This window comes from Bos javanicus, chromosome 6 (genome assembly GCF_032452875.1).
Source record: "Bos javanicus breed banteng chromosome 6, ARS-OSU_banteng_1.0, whole genome shotgun sequence".
NCBI classification, from domain to species: domain Eukaryota; kingdom Metazoa; phylum Chordata; class Mammalia; order Artiodactyla; family Bovidae; genus Bos; species Bos javanicus.
Genome location: NC_083873.1, coordinates 72,205,621 through 72,229,004, shown reverse-complemented (window position 1 = coordinate 72,229,004; position 23,384 = coordinate 72,205,621). Strand labels below are relative to the sequence as shown.

The window sequence follows — 23,384 nt, the reverse complement described above, 5'->3', positions numbered from 1 at the left end:
GGTTCCCTGGGGCCTTGGAAGTCATACAGTGTCACTTCTGCCACCTTCTGTCAGTTTAAGCAAGTCACAGGGACCCTAGACTCAAGGCGTGGGGGAATGGACTACACTTCTTGATAGGGGTATTGTGTTTTCACTGGGGGTACAATGAGGAAGTGACTCCTTTATCCACAAAGATGTGGGAAGCTTCTTAATATTCACTATTAATAATGACTAAGCAAACTGGTGGCTCAGACGGTAAAGCGTCTGCCTGCAATGTGGGAGACCTGGGTTTGATTCCTGGGTCGGGAAGATTCCCTGGAGAAGGAAATGGCAATCCACTCCAGCACTCTTGCCTGGAAAATCCCATGGACGGAGGAGCCTGATAGGCTATAGTCCATGGGGTTGCAAAGAGTCAGACACGACTGAGCCACTTCACTTCAAGCAAACAAAGCCTACTTACCATGTACTGGATCCTGTGCTAAGCACTTCACAAGAACCCAGTGATAAACATCTCCCAATGCTCCTGTTTCCATGTGGAGAAGGAGAATTCCCCAGAGAAGAACTCCCTCACTTTTGCCCTCACCAACCCCTATTTCCTCCTTCTCGTGGGAGCAGTGACTCCTCTGCTGGTGAATGTAGAACAAGGAGTGCATTTCTTCTTCCTTGAGATCTCAGAGCCATAAGCAGAGTGTGCTCTGTCTGCTCTGGGGGCAGGTGTGCCTGGAGGAAAGGTATTTAGAAATCCAGTTGGTTCATTAAAATCACATTCTCCAAACACCTTTATCAGTTGTAAAGGAGTTATGTTGAACTCCATTTGTCTGGGTTTCTCAATTGTTTCTGAACTAAGGCAAGGAAAAGACAGGTATAATTTATTGGAGACTTTCAAATCTCAACAGCACACACTATTAGCTCCTTTTCATTGAGAAGTAATTTGTAGAAGGCTGCACAGCTAATACTCTGTGAAGCCTCATTCCGGAGCCAACAACCTTGAACAGAAAAAGCACTGCCTTCACCCCCTCTCTCCTAGATTGCAGAAAGCCAGGTAACATTTATGCTCCAATTTTCCTTCCTTCAACCAAATCCAGGTTAACAAACAAAAGTCAGCTTCTTCTCTGTTTCCGTTTGTTCATCACCTCTTGAGAGTCAAGCAGTTGCAACCCACATGTCAACAGAGGCATCCCGACCTTGGAAAATTCAATTAGAGTTGACTCGAAACCCTTTCCCACCAGAAGTGTGGTGAAAGTTCTAAGTCTCGCCCATTCCCCTGGATTTGGGATAGGAACACTGGTTTATCTCGCTTTACTTTATTTCTAGTGGGTTGTTACTCCACCATCCTATTTCCACCAAATTATAAAATATCTCACCATCTTGTACGTGCTATTTCTCCCCTACACCAGCCATGGAATACAGACAAATTACCTTGACTTCCCCACTTAAACAGCCCTAACACCAACTGTGTGGGAGGCAAGCAGATCAGGCTGGTGGTGTGAAGTGTTGGGGCACTTTTGTGCTGCTCAGGCCTCTCAAGCCTCTGTTGAGACCTGTAACTGTCCATCCCTGCTCCCCTTGGACTTTCCACTTTATTATGTAAAACTTCAAGGACGTATAATAGAAGAGAGACTATTACAATGAACCCTATGCTTCCATCACTTACTTTCAACAATCACCAACTCATAACCAAGAGTTGTTTCATCTATACTCTCATCCACTCCTGTTGGGATTATTGCAAAGCAAACTCTAGATAGGGCTTCCCAAGTGGCACTAGTGGTAAAGAACTTGCCTGCCAATGCAGGAGACATGAGAGATGCAGATTTGACCCCTGGTTTGGGAAGATCCCCTGGAGGAGGGCATGGGAACCCACTCCAGTGAGAATCCCATGGACAGAGGAGCCTAGTGGGCTACAGTCCATAGGGTTGCGAGGAATTGAACATGACTGAATCAACCTAGCACACACATACACACACTCTAGATATCACTTTATTCACAAATGTCTCAGCTTCTATCTCAAAAAGAACTGCTTTTAAAAGCATAACCAGGACTGCCCTGGTGGCCTAGTGATTAAGAATTTGCCTGCCAATGCAGGGCACATGGGTTCAAGCCCTGGTTCGGGAAAATTCCATCTGCCTCAGAGCAACTAAAGTTTATGCACAACTACTGAAGCCCGTGGACCCTAGAGCCCATGCTCCGCAACAAGAGAAGCCACCACAGTGAGAAGCCTGCACACCGCAACTAGAGAGCAGCCCCTACTCACCACAACTAGAGAAAGACCACAGGCAGCAACAAAGACCCAGCACAGCTGAAAAATAATATTTTTTAAAAAGCTTTTAAAAGCATAATCACCATATCAATACCCTCCTAAACATAATCATCAGCACTTCTCCAATACCAGCAAGTACCAAAGCAGGATTCCTCGTCTCCTGGTCCTACCTCTCACCAACCCCCAGTCCCAACCACAGCTAACTGAGATGACCTGCACGTGTGTATCTCTGGCCGCTATCAGGTCTCTATGCTGCCACACAGACCCAAGGACTACCTACCTGAATGCGGTGGACTGCCCCACCGGGCACAGCAGGCTCAGTACCTACAACCCACAATTTTTAGGAACTTACAAAGATGGTTTAGTTCTTTTTATATGAGAAGGAAAAAATGAACTTTTAGTTTAAAAAAAAGTCTTAATATAAAGTACTGATATGTTCATCTTTATTTTAATACGGTCATAAAATATAATTTTAATATGGTTTAACTAAGCTTCCCTAATGAGAACTTTCAATTAAGCTTTCATCTTAAAACCAGAGGAGTGAAAGACGGAATATAATAAAACAGTTTTAATCTTTATCCTGTGTCCTGAGAAATTTCAGGCCTTTCTGAACTAGTGGCTTAAAAAAAAAATCCTTTAATAGTTTTGGTAGACTATGAATAGTCTCACTGATGCCATTTTCCAAAATGGACAATATTAACTTACTCAAATTTCATAAATCTAATAATAATATTCTCCACCTTTCTGCTAATAAGGAGCTGAAAATCACTCCAAGGCATAACAGAGATGGTTAATACAACCATCTGGGAATAAAAGCTACAGAAAGGTGAACATTTGCAGCTATTACACTTGACAGCTAAATGGGGTGAGAAGACATTTGAGCTTCTTAGCGAAATTATTATAACTTTTGGTAGTTAATCATATGCCTCTGTATAATTCCTCAATGATCTTATTTAGTAACTGCTTCTTTAGAGGATTTAGGAAACTTTCAATTTATACACAAACACATAATAAAGACAGGCACACATGCATATGAACATAGACACACATATCTACTCCAGGGAGCAAGTAAAAACAAATTCAGATTAAAGTATTGATACCAGAAACCAAGCAGAAGAGCGGCACAGACAAGCTGGCAATCTCCTGGGGTAGCGGTGGAAGTGATGATGGTAGCAGCTGTTATTTTTTGGTTTCCTGCTATGATTAGGCATGATGCCAGGAATTTTATTTGGTGAGAGGGATCACCACATTTGAACATTACATTCATTAAGCTCTAAGATTCTTGTGTGCAAGTCAAAGGAGGAAACAGGTAAAAAGTGAATGCAACTTAGGGATTTAAAGACAGAACTGGAATTTGTGGCAAGACACACTCTGCCTAAAAGTAGTTTGAATATCACAGACTCTCACCTTTCTTACTGAATTTTCATAGATATCCTTGAATAGATGTTTCTTTATTTGCTGCTTAAGGGTCATTTCCAGAAACTTTATTTTTCGTTTTATTTGGCTCTGCCAGGTCTTAGTTGTGGCATGAAGGATCTTCCGTCTTCGCTGAGGCATCCAAACTCTTTAGTTGCCGCATGTAGGATCTAGTTCCCTGACCAGGGATGGAAGCCAGGCCCCCTGCATTGGGAGCATGAAGTCTTAGCCACTGAACCACCAGGGAATTCCCCATATTTCATTTTAACCAATAAACCTAGCTTTTTTTTCTTTTCCTTCTATCTAAAAAAACAAACACAAACAAAAACCCCCAAAATCAAACTAAAACAAAAAACAACCAAAACTACTACATGGTATTACCTCTCCACGACACTAGTTATTAGCTTAACATAAAGGCTTTAGAGATAGAGCTCAATCATCTGTAAAACTGGTTTCCAAACAAGCTCATTCATGCAAATCTAGATGGGCCATAAAAGTTAGTTTACTCCATAAAATACTAATCCACGGAGACAATAAAACAAATTAAAAAAATTCTGGGTGGATGCAATTTGACAAAGCATTATAGCGCTTACCAAATGCCTAGTTTCTGTTACTCATGATAAATGACACTGAGCATGAGAAAAGGAAGAGGCTGGTGGGGACGGAATCATTTAAAGTAATCTATTTCCTACGGAAACCTGAGGCAGCACTCTTTTGGCTGGGGGGAGCGGGGCAGCAGCACTGCCTTCCCCATTGGCTGCATGACATTTATGCTTCTGCAAAATGGAGACCAAAACACTCTGCCGCAGCAACCCCAAGAAGACCCAAAAGACTCCATCACCTTATTCCCCAGAAGACTCAATCCTCTTTTGAGCTACAAAAGCTACCCGAGGCTCCCTTCTGCTTCCAGTTGTGGTGATAAATATATAGTAGTAAAACATAAAGTCTACTGGTTTAATCAAATATTTTGAGAAATGAAAAGCTATCATCTAGAACACTGCTTCATAACCTTTTTCAGGTCATGAATTATTTTCAGACTATGATCAGAACCATGGATGTGGACTTCTCTGGTGGTCTGGTGATCAAAGAATCCAACGACCAATGCAGATGACATGGTTCATTCCCTAGTCTGAGAAGATTTCACGTGCTGCCAGAGAAACTAAGCCCACACACCACAATTACAGAGCCTGAGTGCTCCAGCTAGAGAAAGCCCACAAGCAGCAAGAAGGCCCAGCACAGCCAAATAAAGAAACATGGAAAAAAAAAAAAAAAGAAAGAAACATGGGTGCTATTCCCAGCAAACTGACATACATGCAATTGTACATGAACTCATAGAAGATTTATGGACCCTGCAAAGGCTGTCTTCAGACTCTAGGTTAAAAAATTCTGATCCAGAGTAAGCAGAAATTACCAACTTTATCAATAATTTGATTTTAATATATAACTATATTTTAAATAAAATTATACTTCAATTTGGAGCTGAAAGTTGCAATTTGATTTATAACTCTATGGCAATATAATATAGGCATATAAACTCTGGATCTCAATGTTCTTGCTTGTAAACTGAAGATGATAATAATTATCTCAAGGTTACTGTATTTCCTGATATGTATCTAGTGTAGCACTTGTCACAAAAATATTTAATAAATGTTCATTTACTCACTCAAAAAAATATAGTAACCTGTTTCCTAAATTTCATCTACAGATTATAGAAAGCATTTTGACTTATCCACAAAGGCTTCACCATTTTTCAGTGCTACTTCTCAGTAATGAGGGGGCAATGGAAAAGTAACACAAAGAATGATTTCAGTCTTCAGGATTTATTTGAGAAGACAGTGAGATGAGATCAGCTACTGGAGAACAGAGATCTCACTGGGAAAAGAAAAGCAAAACCAGCAAATATATGGAGGTTTTGTTTTTTCAGGACAGTCAGAACAATGAGATCGCTAAGACATGCAAGAGGAGAGAAGTAAGGGTAGTAAGGCAGGCATTCGTTTTCTCTTTAAGGCATGCTGGAGTCCCCAGACCTGGTAAAGACACAACTGCAGGTAACAGCAGCAGTGGTGTTCCTAGCGGTCCAGTGTGTATTGAAGGGGTGGGGACTACAAACACTCAGCACCAGACTAGGGAACTGTAGCTTTCTGTTTTTAACGCGTAATAGGTTCTGCCAACTCCTGGATCCTCGGAGAACATTGTGTTTTCAAAGCAGCTGGCTTGACTTTAAAGACTTCTGGATCATAATATACAATATGCACAGGAGTCCTGAAATGGAAAAAAAGATTCAACTTGAAATAGGATGAAAGGGAAAGAGAACTAACACTCCTCAGGCATCCACTATATGTCAGGCACTGTGTTATTATCCCGTTTTGATTTTCATAAGCATCTCATAAAACAGGTATCATTGACCTCCACTATACAGATAAGGAGATGAAGGCTCAGGCAAGTCGTAAGAATGACCTGTGGTCAAATCTAGATTTGTGTCAGATTCCAAAGCCTTTCCTCTTTCCATAGAAAGCAAATTCTGGAAATTCCTCAATAATTTGGCAGTGTTAAAACAAAGCCAGACAGTTCACCAGTGAACTTGAAGAAATTATGTTTTTTTGAAGTTTCCATCCTTAACCACCAAATAAGAACTTTTCTACCAGGATAGAATCTTGAGTACCTGATCTTACTCTTCCCTTTCCTTTGTCAGTGTACAAAGAATGCGTGTCATTTCATTTGATGTTTAACTTTTTTTTTTTTAAAGAAAAACTTATTGCAAAATTTTAAAATATTTTATTATATAAGATTGAATATATTTCCTATTCCCTGAGCTCAAGACTACTACAACATTTTCAATTATGCTTTCTTGATGGTGCTAGAAAAAGGGGATCAAGTATTATCCCTTGAAGGTAATGAAATGAATTGAGGTTCAGGCAAGTTGAGAGGTCTTCTGAAAATGAATAGGAATTAGAGGCAAGTTTTTCTTTAATATGTTTTCTGATTTATTTTTAATAGTTCATACATGTACATGATGCAAAAATGTTGATAAATTACAAAAGTCTATTTAGGGAAAAATAAGTCTTCCTCCCATCCTAGCTCCCTAGGCCCCCAAAGTTACCATTGTTACCAGCTTATTATGTACTCCTCTGAGATAATATAAGTGGGGCTTCCCCCATGGCTTAGCCCATAAAGAATCTGCCTGCAATGTAGGAAATTGTAACAATTATGTTTCTGTTCTATAATTTGTTTTCCTTAACAATATAAGTATAGATGTGTGTTAGTCGTTCAGTCCTGTCCCACTCATTGCCACCCCATGGACTGTAGCCCAACAGGCTCCTTTATCCATGGAATTCTCCAGGCAAGAATACTGGAGTGGGTAGCTATTCCCTTCTCCAGGAGATCCTTCCGACCCAGGGATCAACCCCAGGTCTCCTGCATTGCAGGCACATTCTTTATCACCTGAGCCACCAGGGAAGTCCCAACAATAGAGATAGATTATTCCCTTAATAATATAGATAAATAATCCCATATCCATAATAACAGAGTTCTATCCTAGGTCTGAAGCTCAATACTAGTCCACTAACTATTTAATTGTAGTCTTATCAACAATTCATGGTAAGAAGACCATAGATTTGCCACAATAAATGTAACAAGTGAGATGATTCTAAAAATGTATTGTTTTCCTACAATTCATTTCATTGACCTTACTAGATCAACTTTTCCCTCTCCTTAGCATCCCCAGGCTTTCCTGTCCCATCTTAGCCTTTAATTGAAATACCTTGTATTTGGGTTAGCTAGTTCTTGAATTCTGGGAGATATCTTGGAATGGATAGCAGCATAAGATACCGGCCAGAGGGCATCGCGGGGAGGTAAATAATCTTTGTGAAGAGGCTTGGCCTTAGCTAGAGCTAGTATTCGAGGGCTGGGGTGGGCCAGCAAGGCAGCGTGGGAGATCTATAGTGGAAACAAAATGACACAAAAATTTCACATCTCTCTTTCCAGGTATAGCATTTATCGAGTTACCATTATTTCTCTCCTGATTACTCTCTAACTGGCCTCTCTGTTTCCCTTCTTGCCCATACAATCCAGCCTTCATACAGCAGTTACTGAGGGCAAGAAGGTGCACTTTAACAAGTGTATTCCATGAACCAGAGAGTGTTCTCAGTGATTTGCCTGTATCATTCCCATGCAATCACCATAATAACTTGATGAGGGATGTACTTTCCAAGGCCCAAGTCAAATCATGTCACTCTCAGGGTTTAAACCTTCCAGCAGCTTTCCATTTTTTCTAAGAATTAGGCTCCTTACTGTGGTCAAGAAGGCCCTACATGGTTTGCCTGCTATCCTCCATGACCCCACCTTCCTTCCATCTCTCCCTTGATCACTAAGACCCCAGCCACATAGACCCCTCTGGCCCAGCTCTTTCCATCTCAAGACCTTTGCACTTGCTAGTTCTGCTCAAAACTCTCTTTCCCCATTCTTGTCATGCCTCCTCTTCATCATTCAAGTCTCTAGACTCAAACATCACATCCTCAAGAAGCTCTTCCCTGACCATCCAAGGCATATTGGCCATTCTAATTACCCTATTTAATCTTCTTCACAGAACGTACCAACACCTGCCTTAGCTCATTTATTTTATTGTTGGGGTGTTTATTGTCTGCTTCTCCCCACCAGAATATAAGCTGCTTGAGAGATATACCTGTTTGCCCAAAGCTAGACTAGATTCTTGGAGAAGGCAATGGCAACCCACTCCAGTACTCTTGCCTGGAAAATCTCATGGATGGAGGAGCCTGGGAGGCTGCAGTCCATGGGGTCGCTAAGAGTCAGACACGACTGAGTGACTTCACTTTCACTTTTCACTTTCCTGCATTGGAGAAGGAAATGGCAACCCACTCCAGTGTTCTTGCTTGGAGAATCCCCGGGACGGGGAGCCTGGTGGGCTGCCGTCTATGGGGTCGCATAGAGTCAGACACGACTGAAGCGACTTAGCAGCAGCAGCAGCAGCAGACTAGATTCTGGTACATAATTATTGCTGAATAAAGATATGTTGACTGACTGACTCTTTGACTCATTTTGGTCTTACTTTGGAAACCACATCTGCCAGGAGGCCTTTCTATTATGTTGCTTTATTGGTAAAATAGGAAAGATGACATATAGCTACTATTCTCTCTCTCTTAAGAGTATGATTATCTGCAGTAGTGCGTGCTCAGTTGCTCAGTCATGTCTGACTGTTTGTGACCCCATGGACTACAGCCCACCAGGCTACTCTGTCCGTGGGACTTTCCAGGCAAGAATACTGGAGTAGGTTGCCATTTCCTTCTCCAGGGGATCTTCCTGACCCAGGGATTGAACCCTCATCTCCTGCGTCTCCTGCATTGGCAAGTGGAATCTTTACCACTGAGCCACCTGGGAAGCCTCATCTACAGTGGAATCATTTTTTTAAAAGATTTTTTTTAACTCCCCAGACAATTCTAGCAATTAAAGATGGCTATAATCACATACTAAGAAAACTGAGAATCAAGTTTTGATTTGCCCAAAGGTCACAAGTCATTTTAGCAAACTCAAGTCACTCTCCCAAGGTTTTATTGATTCTCTAGGGAATTTCCTAATAGAATTCCACATCTAATGCTCAGATTCCTATAATGATGAAATCGGTCTGATTTCCTTTAGCAACATGATCATTAGGTATTTTTTGAAAACTCAGTTGGGATTAGAAGTCAAGTAGCCACTACAATGAATGGAGGAGAGTGTCAGGGAGGAAGAATGAGGGAAACCACTGAAGGTGTTGGGCTCTGTGCTAAACACCTGCCTTATTGATTATCACAAGTCACAACAGTCCTGAAACTGGGAACTATTATCTTGACAATCCCCTTGCTCACAATGCCATCACAACTTTAGGACTTTGGCATATGCTCTTCCCTTTACTAGAACATTCTCTTCTCTTCTCATTCACTTAGCTGACCCCTTCTCATTCAGCTCAAATAGTCCTTCCTTTGAGAGGCTTTCCCTGATTACCATACACATGAAGTGTGTTCTCTAACCTCAGCCATAGTCACTCCTTTCCCATTTTCTTCATAGCACTTATCACTACTTGACATCATCTTATCTGTTTACTTTTTTTTTTTTTTTGGTCTCCCTCCATTGTGTTCATGGGCATGGTGTCTGGCATGCAATAGAGATTCAAATCCTTATTGAATGAATAAGGCTCAAGAAGGTTATCACAACATCATAGAACTAGCAGTAGTGAGGCAAGAACCTGAACCCAGCTCTTATTGACTCCCAAATCCATGATGCTCTTCACCCTCAACCTCTCTCCATATCTTGCAGCTAGAACTTCCTTCCTGCCACAGACCACTCTTTCAAAGTTTTTGTATCCAGTGACTTTGGTCTATGCCCTACAGAGGCAAAGTAACACCTGGAAAAGAGCAGAAAGTGAGCTGAAGGATGCCAAGGTAGTGACGGCTTACAGGACGAATGGGCTTTTCACTTCTTTCTCTTTCAAAGCACAGACCCTCTATCTTGATCCGTGGATGGGCAAGGTCTACAATTCTAGGAGCTGCAATAGCAGTCAGGGTAGATGACAAAATCTTGGTTTCAATCTAGGGGAGAAAAAGAAAATAGTACTTATAAGCATCAAACTCTAAATACTGTCTCGATCATAGTTACAAAGTAGCATCTGATTGCTGGACCAGACTTCTCAGTAAATTCAACAGAAGAGATGAGAATATTGTAGTAACCCATGATTTTAGCCAAAAGGATCAATTTCCATCCTTCTGAAACTAGGTTGTATAGATTCAAACTCAGCTGTTTTGGAACTTTTAAACTAAAGATGGGGGAGAACTGAACAACAACAGTCCTAACAGTTACTATTAAAAGAGACTTAGTATGACATTCATAGAGGTAAAAGGACTTCCTACAGTGTATCCATCAGAAGTCTCTGGTGGCAAGTAACCTCAGACACTTGTAATAGTAACTTGACTTCTTTTGTGGGCATGTGTTATTTTTAAACTCTTAGAAGATTTAGAATTAACTGTCAAATAGCTAAGAAACTAAAACTCATAGAAATAACACTTTGTCTTCAGAATAAGTATGTGCAAAAATTGATGAAATTTGAACAGGGACTGTAGAATAGATGTGGTACTATATCAGGGTTAAATTTCCTGATCTTGGTAACAGTACTGTAGTTCTAAAAGATAATATCCTATTGTTAGGAAACACAATAAAGCACTGAGGGAAAGGGGTATACAACGTCTGTAACTAACTTTCAAAAATGATTCAGGGAGGGAATTCTCTGATGATCTAGTTAGGATTTGGCACCTTCAGTGCCGTGGCCCAGGTATGATCCCTGGTCAGGGAACTGAGATCCCAATAGCTGTGCAGGGTGGCCGAAAAAGAAAAACATATGAACTGAAAAGTGATGCAGGGAAAAAATTAAATACACACACACCCTACACAGAGGAGAGAGAACGACAAAGAAAATGGACTTTAATTTTTGCAGATTGTCAGTAAATTTGAAATTACTAGAAACAAAAACTAAGTGTATATTAAAATAAAAGTAGGCACACGTTTTAAGAGAATTTGGCCTGTAAGAATGATAACATTGCAACTGCAATTTGCAGTGTATCATGGAGTAAACTGATTTAGAAGGATGACATTCAGTTGAAATCTTAACTTTATGTCATTCTGAAACAGGCTGGGACCTGGGACCTTTTATTGCAGTGCCTGCACCTCGACAAATGCCTGCTGGAGCAACAGAATACAAAGAAAGTATAAGGGGACTAAAAAGAACTGCTTATGTGCACAGCCGGGGCAAATTATGAATAAGTAGAAGATACAAAAAGGCTAAAATTCAACTGCCACTTTGAGATACCAGGAGCAAAAGCAGGATACTATGCATGATCCCTGCACACAGCACCACCAAGGGAGTTGGCAGACCACCTAAGCCACCCTTCCTGTCATTACCTCTGTGCTCAGTCACTCAGTTGAGTCTAACTCTTTGCAGTCCCATGGTCTGTAGCCCACCAGGCTCCTCTGTCCATGGGATTCTTCAGGCAAGGATACTGGAGTGGGTTGCCGTTTCCTCCTCCGGGGGATCTTTCCAACCCAGGGATCAAACCTGCCTCTCCTGCACTGGCAGGCAGATTCTTTACCACCGAGCCACCTGGGAAACGTCATCTGCCCCTACCCTCACCCTGTTTAAGGGAGGAGCTCACCCCCCTCTCAGGAAGCAAGCAAGGACACCTGTTACTTGTTTTCCCTCCCCCTTGCTGCAGCACAAGTCCCGATGAAGCCTTGCCTCAATTTTTCATCTGGCCTCTTATCAATTTGTTGATTAAATAGTCCAAGAACCTGGGCCAGTATCAATTCTTACATTTAAAAAATTCAGGAAAAAAAAAGAAAAAACTTCAGATTCACTGTGTTCATAAGTTTAACGTATTACATTTTTAAATAAATATTTAATATTTGAGGTTTTATTACTGTAGATGGTTGACATAAAGTGACCCAAAAAGAAATCAAATTTCATATATTTAGGCTTCCCAGGCGGTGCAGTGGTAAAGAATCTGCCTGCCAGTGCAGGAGACACAAGAGATGCAAGTTCGATCCCTGGGTCGGGAAGATCCCCTGGAGAAGGAAATGGCAACCCATTCCAGTATTCGTACCTGGAAAATTCCATGGACAGAGGAGCTTGGTGGGCTGCAGTCCATGGGGTTGCAAAGGGTCAGATATGACTGAGCAAGTAAGCATGTATAAATATAAACTATTTGAATGAATTAAATTTGTATATCAAATATTACTTAGGACTCTTAAAAGTTACTGTCAAAAACTGCTAGAATTATAAATAGAATAATAAAACTACCAAACTAAACTTAAAAGTCTAAGAAATAGATTTTCTAATTTGAAATTTTAAAAATTGGCTATTAATTACTTAAGGGCATACCTTTGCACAGTTTTTTCTTCATACAAAAACCATGCTCAAGGATACCAAAAGACTCACATCACTGGGTGTGGAAGTGTTTTTCTTAAGTGCCTATAAATTCTTTGCCACTTCTCTCATGGAGAGGTGGGGTTGCGGCCCTGCCTCCTTGAATTTGGCCAGACTTGTACGTTTATCAATCAACAGAGTATGCCTGCAGAAACATAATGTGACTTCCAAGGTGAAATCATAAGAAAAACATGGAGCTTCTACCTGATTCTCCTGGAAGGCTCACCCTTGTAACATTACAATTTAGGATATTCCTTCTCAGAATACAGCTGTCATGCTGAGAGAGGTCTAAGCCACATAGGAAGGCCATACAAAAGTGACCCTGTAAATAGTCCCAGCTAAGTTTAACCTTCAAGTCATTCCAGTTGGGGGCAATACAAATAGTTGTTGTAATGGACTGAATCAGAGATCAAATTGCAAGCTATCATTTCATAGAGAAAGCAAGGGAGTTCCAGAAAAACATCTGCTTTATTGACTACACTAAAGCCTTTGACTGTGTGGATCACATTAAACTGTGGAAAATTCTTCAAGAGATAGGAATACCAGACCACGTTACCTGTCTCCTGAGAAACCTGTATGTGGATCAAGAACTGGACATGGAACAACTGACTGTTTCAAAATTGGGAAAGGAGTATGACAAGGCTGTATATTGTTACCCTGCTTATTTAACTTCTATACAGGGTATATCATGCGAAATGCCTGGCTGGATGAATCCCAAGCTGGAATCAAGATTGCTAGGAGAAATATCAACACCCTTAGATATGCAGATGAGACCACTCTAATGGGAGAAAGTGAAGGGGAACTAAAGAGCTTCTTGATGAAGGTGAAAGAGGAGAGTGAAAAAAATAGCTTAAAGGCAAACATTTCAAAAACTAACATCATGGCATCTGGTCCTATCACTTCATGGCAAATAGATGGAAAAAAAGTGGAAACAATGTCACATTTCATTTTCTTGGGCTCCACAATCACTGCAGATGGTGACTGTAGCCATGAAATTAAAAGGCACTTGCTCCTTGGAAGAAAAGTTATGACAAATCTAGACAGCATATCAAAAAGCAGAGACATTACTTTGCTAACAAAGGTCCATCTATTCAAAGCTATGGTTTTTCCAGTAGTCATATATGGCTGTGAGAGCTGGACCATAAACAAGGTTGAGTGCTGAAGCATTGATGCTTTCAAATTGTGCTGGAGAAGACTCGAGAGTCCCTTGGACTTCAAGGAGATCAAACAAGTCAAAGGAAATCAACTCTGAATATTCACTGAAAGGACTGATGCTGAAGTTCTAAATACTTTGGCCACCTCATGCAAAGAGCCGACTCATTGGAAAAGATCCTGATGCTGGGAAAGACTGAAGGCAAAAGGAGAAGGGTGCAGTAGAGGATGTGATGGTCAGATAGCATCACTGACTCAATGGACATGAATCTGAGCAAACTCCAGGAGATAGTGGAGGACAGAGGTGCCTGTTTAAATGCAGTCCATGGGGTCGCAAAGAGCTAGACATGACTTAGCGACTGAATAACAACAATGGACTGAATGTTTATATCCACCCCCTCAACACCCTCCAACCTCCAGCCAAATTCCTATGTTAAAATCCTAACCCCCAATGCAATGGCACTAGAGGTGGGGCCTTTGATAATTAGGTTTAGATAAGGTCGTGAGGGTGGAACCTCCATAAAGAGATTGGTGTGCTTATGAGAAAAGGGAGGGAGATCAGAACTCTCTCTGTTTACATACAAAGCATAGGTCATGGGACACATATCTGGATGATGGCTGTTACAACCCAGAAGAGGGTCCTCATTAAGAAAAGAATCTAACGGCACCTTGATCTTGGACTACTCAGCTTCCAGAATTGTGAGAAAGAAATGTCTGTTGTTTAAGCCACCCAGTCTCCGGTATTTTGTTAATACCGTAGGCCAAGCAAGGCAGGTATGGAGCTTTCAGTTGATTTCAGCTGCCTACCATTTGAGACACCCAAGCCGTTAGAAATCTCCCAGTTGAGGCTCCAGACATCATGGAGCAGAGACAAGTCATACCTGCTTCCCTGTCAGAGCTGCTGACTCATAACATCCTTGAGGAGAGTGGGCTTCCCTGGTGACTTAGGGGTAAAGAATCCGCCTGCCAACATAGGACACAACTCTGCAACTAGAAAAAGCCTGAGCAGCAACAAAGACCCAGCACAGCCACAAATAAATACATTTTAAAAAATTTATTTTGAATCTTTGAGCGTAACAAAATAACTGTTGTTTTACATCACTATGTTTGGGTGTGTGTTAGTGTGTTAGTTTCTCAGTCGTGTCCGACTCTTGTGACCCTGTGGACCGTAGCCCGCCAGACTCCTCTGTCCATGGGATTTTCCAGGCAAGAATACTGGAGTGGGTTGCCATTTCCTTCTCCAGGTGATCTTCCTAACTCAGGAACTGAACCCAGGTCTCCTGCATTGCAGGCAGATTCTGAGGTGTGGTTTGGTATAAAGCAACAGACAACCAGATCAGAACTTAAGGATGCGTCCTCTGTTCAGGCATACTGTGTTTTGTTGTACTTTGCAAATACTGTCCTTTATTTTTTTTTAAATTAAAGGATTGTGGCAACTCTGCACCAAGCAAGTTTATAGGCACCATTCCCCCAAAAGCATCTGTGTGTGATTTGAATCTGTGTGTCAGACTTGGGTAATTCTCATAACATTTCAAACTTTTTCATTACTGTTATATTATGCTGATCTGTGATCAGTGATCTTTGACTTTAATATTGCAAAAAGATTATGACTCACTGAAGGCTCAGATTATGGTTAAGAATTTTTAGCAGTAAAATATTTTTTAATGAAGGTATATACATTGGGTTTTTAGACATAATGCTATTGCATATTTAATAGACTACAGTAGTATAAACATAACTTTTATATGCTCTGGGAAACAAAAATATTGATGTGACTTGTCTTATTGCAATATTTGCATTATTGGGGTGGTCTAGAACTGAACCCAAAATATCTCCGAAGTATACCTATATTAGTTCTAGACTATCTGGAATTTGTTCTCTGAGCAGATTAGATTTAAAGTTATTAATGATCCTATTGCCAGGGGTCAAAAAAAAAAGACACTAGTAGTCCATGGCATGCACTGACAAACAGAAAGCAACATTTGGTAACCAAGCAGCTGCTGACAGAAATCTTTTTAATGAAATAAAGAAGTATATGGGGTTGGTTTATTGCCTCTAAGTGCACTGGAGAAATTGAGAAAATAATTATCAGCTCAGGGCTTTAAATTCCCACTTGAAGGTGTAGTTAAGAGACTGGAAAAGTTTTTGTGACTTACCCAAAATAAATCCTTATCTCCTATGGTCACAGGACTGAAAATACTGAAAACCAAACTCAAAATCTACTTCTGTGAATAGGTGTAGTTCAGTGCAAATTTAATTCCCAAACTTATATCATCTTCTATATTAAAGTTAGGGCAATGATTGAGAAGGAATTGGACCTTGAAAATTGGAGTTGAAACATAAGGGTACATTCCAGTGAAGCTGGGTACCCTTGAGTATCCTGAGCCTTCTTCCTTTGTCTGAAGAGGTGAGACTCTCCTAGACTGAAGAATCTGAAATGGCCACTGAAGCATTTTCTAGGGAACTGCTGATTTGCCTCTTCTCTCTATTATTTCTCCTAGATTTATGATCAGACCCAAGTCCCAGCTGCTATGACAGTCTTCCATAGACTTCTCATCAGCTCCCATAATTTCTTAAGGTTAATTAAACATAATACTCATTGTCAATCTGCTTCTCACATCAAATCCTGACATATATTAGCCCAGGGGAAACAGAAAAGTTCATTTGATGAGAGGGGAAAATAAACAGGAAGAAAAGAAAAATACCCATGTAGAAATAAGAGGGAAGCACATTATAGTTACAGTCAGGTTACAAACTCTATAGGAACTGTTTCTTTCACATAGACCCACTTACACTTTTTGGAGGAACATAGTTTGGATTTGTGGCTTTGGCTATTGAGAGTCGTAATATCCGAGGAGAAGGATCAGAGAATTGAAGAGAACCTCTTATTAAGTAATCACTGAAGGGTCTATAGGCAAATGGAACATGAAATATTATAATCACTGGAAAAACCATAACTCCATTCTTCATTGCTATAATTAACCTCCAATCAATTATATATATATTGTTTCTATCTCAGGAGCATCTTTTCCCAAAATCATCCATGCTCTTTCTATTAGATTGGTGTTTCTCAAAGTTGTTTTACTATGATCCACAGTACCAAGTACATTTTATATTATAATATAGTATATTAAATTTGCGTATCTGAAACTAAATGATCATGAAACGATGCTTTCCCTAGGCTTTTTTAAAAATTTCACTTGATTTCATTAAAAAAATAATTGGAATTGGTTTCATGATCCACTGATGGGTTGAGACTTGCAGTTTAAAAAACACTTCACTGTCTACCAAAACCTCATATTAAAACCCTGAGATAAAAATTCCAGTTACTGTTGAGAACGTTCTGTGGTAGGCTCCTCTGCAGTGCAGTCTGAGAGTACTGGCCATAACTCCCAGCAACCTGGGCGATTATCATAGTGGTTTTCCTATGTATGCCTTTTCCAGAACACAGATCTGTGAAGCAACAAACCTACAAACACAGTATGGAAAAAGTTTTTCTCAAATAAATACCATTGCCCTCTAGGATTAGTCTGATAGATTTAAAAGCTGAAATATTGTTAGCATATCATAGAATTTACCCTTTTGAAATGTACAATTCAGTGCTTTCTGGAACATTCACAAAATTGTGCAATCATCACCACTACCTAAATTCAGGATGTTTTCAATGCTCTAAAGAGAAATCCCATAGCTATTAACAGTCCTTCCCCATTACTCCATTTATCATCCCTAGAACTAGTAATCTACTTTCTGTCTCTATGGATTTGCCTATTCTAGAAATTTCAAATAAATGAAATCATACAAATATGTTGCTTATTATGTGTGGTTTACTCTGCATATTTTCAAAAATCATGTATCAATTGTCATTTCTTTTAAGGCTGAATCATATCACATTATATGGACTTGTCATATTTTGTTTATTCATGCATCCACTGATGAACATTTGAGTTGCTTCCACTTTTTGGCTACTTTGGAATGCTGCTGTGAATAATCACGTACAAGTGTTTGTGTGACCATGTTTTCAATTCTGTTCGGTGCGTGCCTAGGAGTAGCGTTGCTGATCATACGATAATTCTATGTTTAACACTTTGAGGACCTGGAAAACTATTTTCCACCCAAGCTTCACCATTTTACTTTCCCACCAGCAATGTATGAAGGTTTCTATTTCTCCAATTCAAGTTATTTTATGTATATTAATTATTATTGACACTCTAGAGGTGTGAAGTACAATCTCATGGTTTTCATGTGCATTTCCAAGATGATTAATGATATTCAGCATTTCTCATGTGCATTTTGGTTTATTGTATATTTTCTCTGGAGAAATGTCTATTCAAGTCCCTTGCCTATTTTTTAAATTGGGTTGTCTTTTTTGTATAATTTTACTCCTTGGAAAGAAAGTTATGACCAACCTAGATAGCATATTAAAAAGCAGAGACATTACTTTGCCAACAAAGGTTCGTCTAGTCAAGGCTATGGTTTTTCCAGTCGTCATGTATGGATGTGAGAGTTGGACTGTGAAGAAAGCTGAGTGCCGAAGAATTGATGCTTTCGAACTGTGGTGTTGGAGAAGACTCTTGAGAGTCCCTTGGACTGCAAGGAGGTCCTACCAGTCCATCCTAAAGGAGATTAGTCCTGGGTGTTCATTGGAAGGACTGATGCTAAAGCTGAAACTCCAATACTTTGGCCACCTCATGTGAAGAGTTGACTCATTGGAAAAGACTCTGATACTGGGAGGGATTAGGGGCAGGAGGAGAAGGGGACGACAGAGGATGAGATGGCTGGATGGCATCACTGACTCGATGGACATGAGTTTGAGTAGACTCCGGGAGTTGGTGATGGACAGGGAAGTCTGGCATGCTGTGATTCATGGGGTCGCAAAGAGTCAGACATGACTGAGCTACTGAACTGAACTGAACTGAACTGAAGAATTATTTATATATATGTTCTGAATACTAGTCCCTTATACAATCTGCAAATATTTTCTCCCAATGTATGAGTTTTCTTCTCATTCCATTGAGAGTGCCCTTTGATGCAAAGAAAGTTTTTACTTTGGATGAAGTCCAATTTATTATATTTATTTTGTCACATGTGTTTCTGGGGTCATATCTAAGAAGCCACTGCTTAGTTATAGAGATATATGCCTATGTTTTCTTCTAAGAGTTTTACAATTTTTGCTCTTATATTTAGGTCTGTGATTCATTTTGAATTAATTTTTATGCTTGGTGTGAAGTAGGGGTCATTTGCAAAAGAATGAAGTTGGACCTGTACTTCACACCAAACATACAAGGAATGAAAAGCCCAGATATCATGCTTCCCTGAGAGCTCAGTTGGTAAAGAATCCTTCTGCAATGAAGGAGACCCTGGTTCAATTCCTGGGTTGGGAAGATCCCCTGGAGAAGGGATAAGCTACCCACTCCGATATTCTTGGATTTCCCTTGTGGCTTAGCTAGTAAAGAATCCACCTGCAATGCAGGAGACCTGGGTTCAATCCCTGGGTTAGGAAGATCCCCTGCAGAAGAGAAAGGCTACCCACTCCAGTATTCTGGCCTAGAGAATTCCAGACTGTATATAGTCCATGGGGTTGCAAAGAGTCAGACACGACTGAGTGACTTTAAAAAAAAATGTCAGTTATCATAGCACCACTTGTTTAAACGACTATTGGTCTTCAATTAAATTTTCCTGGCATCCTTGTCAAAAATCAATCGACATAACATAAAGGTTTATTTCTGGACTCTCAATTCTTTTCCATTGATCTCTATGTCTTTTGACCTTTCCATTGATCTATATCTTTATGCCAGTAACACACTGTTTTGATTATTGCAGATTTTTAGCAACTTTTTGGAGAAGGCAATGGCAACCCACTCCATTACTCTTGCCTGGAAAACCCCATGGATGGAGGAGCCTTGTAGGCTGCAGTCCATGGGGTCGCTAAGAGTCGGATACGACTGAGAGACTTCACTTTCATTTTTCACTTTCGTGCATTGGAGAAGGCAGTGGCAACCCACTCCAGTGTTCTTGACTGGAGAATCCCAGGGACGGGGAAGCCTGGTGGGCTGCTGTCTATGGGGTCCCACAGAGTCGGACACGACGGAAAGGGACTTAGCAGCAGCAGCAAGTTTTCAAATCAGAAGCTGTAAGTCTTACAACTTTGCTCTTCTTTTTCAAGACTGTTTATTTACTACTCTAGGTTTCTTGCATTTATATATGAATTTTAGAATCACCTTGTCAATTTCTAGGACTTCCCTGGTGGCTCAGACGGTAAAGTGTCTGCCTACAATTCGGGAGAGCCAGGTTCAATCCCTGGGTCGGGAAGATCCTCTGAAGAAGGAAATGGCAACTCACTCCAGTACTCTTGCCTGGAAAATCCCATGGACAGAGGAGCATGATAGACTCCTACAGTCCATGGGGTCGAAAAAGATAGCTAGAATTTTAATAGGTATTGAATTGAATCTGTAGATCAATTTGGTGAAAATTGTCATCATAAGAAAATCAAGACTTCCAATCTATGAACAAAGAATGTCTTTCCATGTGTTTAAATTTTCTTTCAACAGTGTTTGTCATTTTCTGTGTACATATATTATACTTCTTTTGTTAAGTTTATTCCTAAGTATTTTGTTTTTATTTTTAATTATAGTAAAATACATACAATGTAAAATTTACCATCTTAATCATTTTAAAATTTATAATACAGTAGTGTTAAATGCATTCACATTGTTATGAAACCAACCTCCAGAACAATTTTCATCTTGCAGATCTCTAAATCCACTGAATGACTCCTCATTCTTCCCACCACCTAGTCCTTCACCATCACTATACTACTTTCTGTATATGAATTTGACTGCAGTTGGTACTGTGTATAAGTGGATTCATACAGTATTATATGTGTGTGATTGGCATATTTAGTTTAGCATAATATCCTCAAGGTTCATCCCTGTTGTACCATGTGTCAGAATTTCCTTCCTTTTCAAGGCTGAGTAATATTCCATTGCATGTATTCTTATTCCATTGCATGTATGATTTTTGTATATTGATCTTGGATTCTGTGCCTCCTTGAATTCATTTATTCAACCCACTCCAGTATTCTGGCCTGGGAAATCCCATGGACAGAGGAGGTGGCTACAGTCCATGGGATTGTGCATCAAACACAACTTGGTGACTACACTAATATTTTTATGTGGGTTTCCTGAGATTTTCTATATATAAGATCATGTCATGTATGAGCAGAGAGAGTTTTACTTCTTCCTTTCCAACCTTTCTTTTTCTTGCCTCATTGCTCTGACTTCCATCTGTAGTATGATGTTGAATGGCAGCTTTTCTGGTGGCTCAGTGGTAAAGAACCCACCTGCCAATGCAGGAAACATGGGTTCAATCCCTAGATTGGGAAGATATCCTGGAGTAGGAAATGGCAACCCACTCCAGTATTCTTGCCTGGTAAATCCCAGGGCCAGATGAGTCCTAGCAGGCTACAGTCCATGGCGTTGCAAAAGAGTCAGACACAACTTAGTGACTGAGCACGCACACATAATGTTGAATAAAAATGTAAGAGCTGATGTTCTTGTCTTACTCCTGATCTCAGGGTAAAAGCATTCAGTCTTTCACCATTAATTACAATGTTAGCTGTGGGTTTTTGAAGATGCCCTTTATCAAGCTGAAGAAATTCACTTTGATACCTAGTTTGTTGAGTATGCTGCTGCTGCTGCTGCTAAGTCGCTTCAGTCGTGTCCGACTCTGTGTGACCCCATAGACGGCAGCCCACCAGGCTCCCCGTCCCTGGGATTCTCCAGGCAAGAACACTGGAGTGGGTTGCCACTGCCTTCTCCAATGCACGAAAGTGAAAAGTGAAAGTGAAGTCACTCAGTCGTGTCCAACTCTTAGCGACCCCATGGACTGCAGCCTACCAGGCTCCTCCATCCATGGGATTTTCCAGGCAAGAGTACTGGAGTGGGGTGCCATTGCCTTCTCCATTGTTGAGTATGATGTGTGTTAAATTTTAAGTTCTTTTTTTTGAGTCTATTCAGGTAATCATGCTCAGTTCAGTTCAGTTCAGTTGCTCAGTCATGTCTGACTCTTTGCGACTCCATGGACTGCAGCATGCCAGCCTCCCTGTACATTACCGGAGCTTGCTCAAACTCATGTCCATCAAGTCGGTGATGCCATCCAACCATCTCATCTTCTGTCGTCCCCTTCTCCTCCTACCTTTAATCTTTCCTAGCATCAGGATCTTTTCCAATGAGTCAGTTCCTCCCATCAGGTGGCCAAAGTATTGGAGTTTCAGCTTCAGCATCAGTCCTTCCAATGAACACCCAGGACTGGTTTTCTTTAGGATTGACTGGTTTGATCTCCATTTAGTCCAAGGGACTCTCAAGGTTCTTCTCCAACACCACAGTTCAAAAACATCAATTCTTCAGCGTTCAGCTTTCTTTATAGTCTAGTTCTCACATCCATACATGACTACTGGAAAAACCATAGCTTTGACTAGATGGACCTTTGTTGGCAAAGTAATGTCTCTGCTTTTTGATATGCTGTCTAGGTTGGTCATTGCTTTTCTTCCAAGGAGCAAGTGTCTTTTATTTTCAAGACTGCAGTCACTATCTGCAGTGATTTTGGAGCCCAAGAAAAGAAAGTGTCAGTTTCCATTGTTTCCCCAACTATTTGCCATGAAGTGATGGGACTAGATGCCATGATCTTAGTTTTTTGAATGTTGAGTTTTAGGCCAGATTTTCACTCTCCTTTTTCACTTTCATCAAGAGGCTCTTTAGATCCTCTTCACTTTATGCCATTAGGTGGTATCATCTGTATATTTGAAGTTATTGATATTTCTCCCAGAAATCTTGATTCCAGCTTGTGCTTCATTCAGCCCAGCATTCTGCATGATGTACTCTGCATATAAGTTAAATAAGCAGGGTGATAATATGCAATCTTGTTGTACTCCTTTCCCAATTTGGAACCAGTCTGTTGTTCCATGTCTGGTTCTAACTGTTGCTTCTTTACCTGCATATAGATTTCTTAGGAGGCAGATAAGGTGGTCTGGTATTCCTCATCTCTTGAAGAAGGTTTTTTGTTCTATTTGGTGTACTACATTGATTTCAGAATGCTGAACTCAATATATTCTTGTATTGCTGGAATAAATCCAACTTTGTCATGGTGTATAATTGTTTCTATATGTTGTTAGATTTGTTTTCCCAGTATTCTGGTGTGGACTGCTGCATGTATATTTAGACTTGGTTTGGTAGTATTTTGGTATGAACTGTTACATACATACTCGTAAGAGATATTTCTGTCATTTTGTTCTCTTGTAATGACCTTTCCTGGTTTTGGTATCAGGAATAATATGGGGCTCATGACCTAGTTTTTGGAGGAAACTGAAGGATTGGTGTTAGTTCTTCTCTACACATATCACTAAGTTTATCAATGAAAGCATCTGTTCCTGAGCTGTTCATAGGAAGTTTTTAAAAATTATTAATTAAATCTCTTTACTTATTATGAGTCTTTTGAGATTTTCTATTATTCAGTTAAGTTTCAGTAGTTTGTCTTCCTAGGAATTTGTCTGTTTCATTTATGTTATCTAATCTGTTGACCTTATAATTTCTCAGAGTAATCCCTTATAATCCTTTTTTA

General features: G+C 40.2%; 1 protein-coding gene across 1 annotated transcript in view; it reads right to left on the bottom strand.

The window, feature by feature from the left end:
- Positions 1–5,456: 5,456 nt before the first annotated feature.
- The window catches only part of SPMAP2L (sperm microtubule associated protein 2 like), a gene marked incomplete at its 5' end in the record, with an annotated part of 41,602 nt that continues 23,674 nt past the window's right edge, over positions 5,457–23,384 (bottom strand). The window contains 4 exons of the mRNA XM_061419229.1: positions 5,457–5,914; positions 7,413–7,588; positions 10,102–10,233; positions 16,563–16,677. Coding sequence (XP_061275213.1) covers positions 5,800–5,914; positions 7,413–7,588; positions 10,102–10,233; positions 16,563–16,677 — 538 coding nt within the window. The remainder of the gene's footprint in view (positions 5,915–7,412; positions 7,589–10,101; positions 10,234–16,562; positions 16,678–23,384) is intronic.